General features: G+C 44.5%; 1 protein-coding gene across 1 annotated transcript; it reads right to left on the bottom strand.

Annotated features, from left to right (window-relative positions):
* Positions 1-665: 665 nt before the first annotated feature.
* C1H19orf53 (chromosome 1 C19orf53 homolog) lies at positions 666-4,099 on the bottom strand. The gene is made up of 3 exons (XM_044658448.1): positions 3,870-4,099; positions 3,403-3,458; positions 666-1,264 (listed from the first exon to the last, which is right to left on the bottom strand). The coding sequence occupies exons 1-3, from the start codon at positions 3,964-3,966 to the stop codon at positions 1,121-1,123; spliced, it is 297 nt and encodes a 98-aa protein (XP_044514383.1). The 5' UTR covers positions 3,967-4,099; the 3' UTR covers positions 666-1,120.
* Positions 4,100-5,291: the final 1,192 nt, after the last annotated feature.

Genomic DNA, 5,291 nt, shown 5'->3' with positions numbered 1-5,291 from the left:
GAGATGGAAGAGAGTTAAAATATTGGGGATAATAAAGTTTGGGCACAGAACAACTATCCTGTGCCTTAAGGTAGCATAACCTCCTTTCTATCTGGTGATTTCTGTGCCTGCCAGGTCAGGGAGTCTGGCTCCAGAGGCAGGATCCCAAACTTTTTCCAAAGATGTCCTCTGACATAAAGAATGTATAAAACGAGACTCTTGAAAAAATCCCAACAAGTCAAAGGAATGGCAGAATCCCATTTCTAAGCCTAGAGCCAGGCAGCATAATATATAAGGCTCCTGAAAAAATGGCAGCTTATATATAATGTGCATATATTCACAAAATTCTTTCCTCTTCAAGCTTCCCCTCTCCCCAGAGGTAGTTAAGTACCCGACTCCAGTAACTCTTAGACTGGGAACAGCAGCACTTTCATTAAGGCTTATAAAGTGGCGTGCTCCCTTCCCTGCCCCCACTGCAATCTGAAACTGAGGCACCAAAAGGTTCTCTGACTTGCTTGCCATCATAAAGCCAGTGGGGAAGTGCTAGAGCCAGCACTGAAATCTAGGCCTCCTGGCTCAGAGTCCAGTGTTCTTCCAACTGCCTCATCCTGCCTTTCCCCACATGTAGTCATGAGAAGGAAGGCAAGCTCTTCCTCATGCACAAAAGCCTAGAGAAATACACAGTATAGAGCAACTGTTTCCTTTTTATTGCTTCAAGGTAGGTAGTGGGGATGTGGGACTCAGAGAGGGCATAAGGAAGGAGAGATGAAAAAATAAAGTAGGCTGAACTGATTCGGAGAGCTGCTGCAGACACTACCAGGCTCCTGACAGGCTGGGAGATGTTCAATCCTCCCTGAGAAGGCCTCTACTGTTTCCCATTGTACTCTTCAGGGGATTTGAGAAGCTGCAGGCTTCAGTAGAGGCTGTTTTGGTCAAACTGAGGCCTGAGAGGTTGTGGCGAAAAAGAACAGATGACAGGGCAATCCCTGCCTGAAGAGAAACCTATTTCTTTTCCTCTAATAAAGCTCTCACCACACGTATATCCACAAACATACTGGGGCATCAGATATCAGGGCCACAGGGCCAGACAGTCAAGCAGGGTCTGAGACAAAGAGTCTCTCATTTCTTCTCCTGTCCCTTATCAGGGCTGATTCTTGCTACCAGTTTGCTTTTTCTTGGCTCCCTTCTCTGGGGTCTTCAGTAGGGCCAGTTTCTTGGGCAAGCTTGTGCTGGCTTTCATCATAACCTCATGTTCAATCTTTTTTCGGATGCCAACCTCAAGGTCCTAAAGAGGAATAAGCAGGATACTTAGGACAGCATTTAAATTAGGAGGAATAAGGGAAGTTGGTTAGCTCCTAACTTGAAAATCCAACCTGCTTGCTTCTTTCCCAACAAAGATAAAAATATTGGATAAATCAAAGTAAACATATATGTTAAGGATTAGAAAAAAAGGGGTGGGAGCAGGCAGTCTGTACAGGAGGGTAAGTTTTCCTACATTTCCAAAGCCCAATAACAGTTTAAACTGAGAGCATAGGTCTGTGCATCAAAATTCTGTAGGTAATATAATACCTGGGCTAAAATCCTAAGCTGAAGATCTGACTCTATCTGTGGGCAGATACAGTTAGTGGTCTCACCACACCCAGCCTTGGCAAAGACCTGGTTTAGGTGTTCAACAGTTTGTTTTTTATAGGTTTTTGGCAATTAATTAACATAAGTGATCAACAAGGTCACATGTTCAGAATATGTTAGAAACATGTTCTAACATTTTGGTAACATTTGCTAAGAGCTAATAAATTCTAGTATAAGGCTAAGATAAAATACATTGTCTAGCATTTTAAATGGACCTGTAACTAACAGCCTAGCACCCTCAGACTCAACCCTTCACACTGACTCTGGGAGGAGACTTAAAGATAAGCTTAAAATTCTAAGTATAAATCCTCACAAAAGCAAACATCACCCAGGACTCTCAAGGTTGTTTTCCTGTTATCTCATTAGGACAAACAACTTAACCTGTGCACTCAATATCTCAAATGACCACGGTTCATCTCCTGCTGCATGAGTTACAGTTCCTCTAGATTACTACAAAGCCCTTTAGTTTTTATTCCTCCAATAGAAGCTCTTAATACTGTTAGTTGCTATTAAATTTGAACACACTAATATTATTAATTTTCTCCTTGGGTATTATAATAATTAGTATATTTAAAAAGTTAATTTAATAACTAGGTCTATTTCTAAAATCATAGTTGCAGTTGCCTTAAGAAAGGATTATATATGGAATTCCTTGTTTTCATAATCATTGATACATAAAGCAATAAAAGCAATTTCATTTATAGTTCCTTCTGTTTATGTGGGGGGTAGGGGTGTGTGTGTGTGTGTGTGTGTGTGTGAGAGAGAGAGAGAGGGAGAGGGAGAGAGAGAGAGAGAGAGAGAGAGTGATTTATTCCATGTCTAAAAAACTAGATACTTTTGCATTTCAAAGAAGCTATGTTATAAGATAGGGTCACCTTGAATTTTTGCAAAGCATCATTATGTGTTAATCCATCCATTGATTCTCCATTTAGTTCCAGAATTTCATCCCCTAGTTGAACAAAGAGAAATTGTAGAAAATTACTACCTAATCAAATGACATTAGAATTCAAGAGACGCATAGTAAATAGGAGGGGAGAATTGTATCTGAAAATCTATTCTTACTTAGTCACTAGAGTATTGTAGACAAGCTAATACTAAACAAATTCAGCCCAATTTAAAAACTGGATAAGGGACTAGCTGGGTGACTCAGTGGATTATGAGCCTGGCCTAGAGATAGAAGTTCCTGGGTTCAAATCTGGCCTCANGGGAGAGGGAGAGGGAGAGAGAGAGGGAGAGAGAGAGAGAGAGAGAGAGAGAGAGAGAGAGAGAGAAAGATATTGGGAATTCTTGGATTTATGAGAGAATTACGAATGCAAAGTGTGTATGTTGAGGGTGGGGTAGAATAGAGAATAGGGCAAAAAATGAAGAAGGAAACCTTGATTGTGGGAACAGGGTCAGCACTGAGATCTAACTGAGGCTGATCTCCACAGACGGGCTAAGGTTGGAGGCACAGATTGCATAGAATGTGTGAGGTGGGAGGACAGGCAGCCCTGGGCCTAGGAGAAAAATGTGACAATGTAGCTAAGTCAATAATACTTGATACTGACTCCTAGAGAGGGAGTGGGAAAAACAGACTGATCCTGTATAGAGGTGGCCAGCTCTAGAAGTGACATTTTTGCAGAATGGCAAAGGAACTTGCCACCAGCCATCTTTGCCCCTTAAGAAGGGTCACTGGGAGAAGCTGATATAAGCCCTGTAGAGTACAGGGCTGTCATGACATTCACAGGACAAGAGAGGTAAAGACCCTTGGTCTGTATCCCTCTGGGCTGGATCCTTCCCAAGCAAGGCACTCACCTTTTTTAGTTTCCGCTGCTGGATGACCCGGGCCTTTTTGGGGGCAATGATTCTCCCTGTGGGAGAGGAGAAAACACAGGAGTGAGAGATGGCATGAGATGGGGAATTGGGGGAGGGAGACAAGCATGGCAGCACGGGGAAAAGGGGCATGGGAGTGAGGAAGTGTGGGAAGAAGAACCATGGGAAAGAAGGACAAAAGTATGAGGGCTTCAGGCTTTAGGGTCTTGGATTAAGGGCCAAGAGGTTCAAAGGGAGACACAGGGGCCGTGATCAGGATGACCATAGAAGCATGGAGGCATGCTCTCAGGGGGCCCATAGGAAAGGGGAGCTACAGGAGTTAGGGAGGGAACGTTGTTAGGGGGGACCATAGGGTTGTGGGTGTGTGTGGAAAGACTGGGAACCTAGAGCGGCGCATTCAGAGATAGCTGGGCCCGGCCGCCCTCCTCTCCCTTCATCCCACTCCTTACCGCCTTTCTTCGGGCCCCGGCAGGCCGAAGAAGAGGTCGCCGCCGCGGCCTTCTTGGCGGGCTTCCGGGACTGAAACTTCTGCTTTCCTTGGGCCATGTCCGCGCCTCACGACCGTAAAAAGGGAACCCGGAATGGATAGGAGATGGCGGGATACAACGTACAGCGGTTTGGAATGCGCAGGGGCCGACGGGATACCGCAAGCAGTGGGTCGGGACGCGCGAAGGCTGATGGGATACAGCGTACAGAAAGTTGAAACGTGCAAAGGCTGGTGGGATACAGCGGGGCTGGTCCCTGATTTAAAGAGATAGTACCCAAAAGTTAAACGGGATTGTAGAATCGTAGGTTTAGAGCAGGAGGGAAGTTTACAGGTCATCAAATCCAATCCCTTCGTTTCACAAAGGAGAAAACAGGAGAAAGAACAACAGGAGCATGTCTAAGGACACACCCAGGATTCGAACTCACTCCTTCGTTCTCGTAATCCAGTTGAAAAACTAATTGACATCATCTGCTGCCCCTTTCTTTTACAGACTGGGAAAACTAAGGTGTGAGCGATTTAGGGAAGGTTATGCTGGTAGAAAGCAGTTTGGTGAGAATTTGAACCAATATCCCAAAGCTCAAGGCACTCTCCATCATGGCTGCTCCTTCCCTCCTTGTCCTCTTCCAAATTTAAAGTTGTCTTAGCCTGAAACTCCAGGAATCCTCCACCCTTCTCTCTGAGGCAAGCCTGAGCTTTCTGGATTTGGGAGGTAGCTCAGAGGATTCTAGTCCCAGAAGAATCACTGACTGCAAATGAATAAGCCTCATTTGACTTCACCACAGTCTCCGTTTTCTCAGCTGTAAAATGCTCCGCGTATTTTACACATTTAGTGTGGAGTTCAAATGATAGATTCAACAAACCTTTATGAGACACCTATTAGTTGCAAAATCCTGTTTTTGTTTTTCCTCTCTGGAATTCCTCCTTCTCCAGACTTTCTCCATTAACCAAAGCTCTTGGCCCCTGAAGGTCCTTTTCTTGACTGGAACTTTCATTTTTAAGTCACCTGTATTTTTCATTCCCCTTAAGGCACCCCTCCAGACCCTCTGGACTTTCCTCATCTCCTCCCCAGGCATAAGTGGGCACTTTCTCCTCCACACACCTCCCCTGACCCACTTCAGTTTGAAGTTTCTTTTTCTGTGTTTGTTGTTTTACACCATTAGAATCCAAGCTCTTCAAAAGCAAGGCCTTTCTGCTTGCATTGTATTTCTAGTACTTGGGCTATGAGCTTTAGAAAAAAATGGTAAACCACTCCAGTCTCTTTGCCAAGAAAACCCCCAAATGGATCAGACACGACTAAGCGGGTAGTTGTGAGAATGGGAAATACAGAGGCGATAGGACTTGACTGGTTGTTAAGAGATAAGACAGGAAGATACAGGAATCAAAG

Source organism: Gracilinanus agilis, chromosome 1, assembly GCF_016433145.1.
Source record: "Gracilinanus agilis isolate LMUSP501 chromosome 1, AgileGrace, whole genome shotgun sequence".
Taxonomy (NCBI): Eukaryota; Metazoa; Chordata; class Mammalia; order Didelphimorphia; family Didelphidae; genus Gracilinanus; species Gracilinanus agilis.
This window is presented reverse-complemented; position numbering and strand designations above follow the sequence as displayed.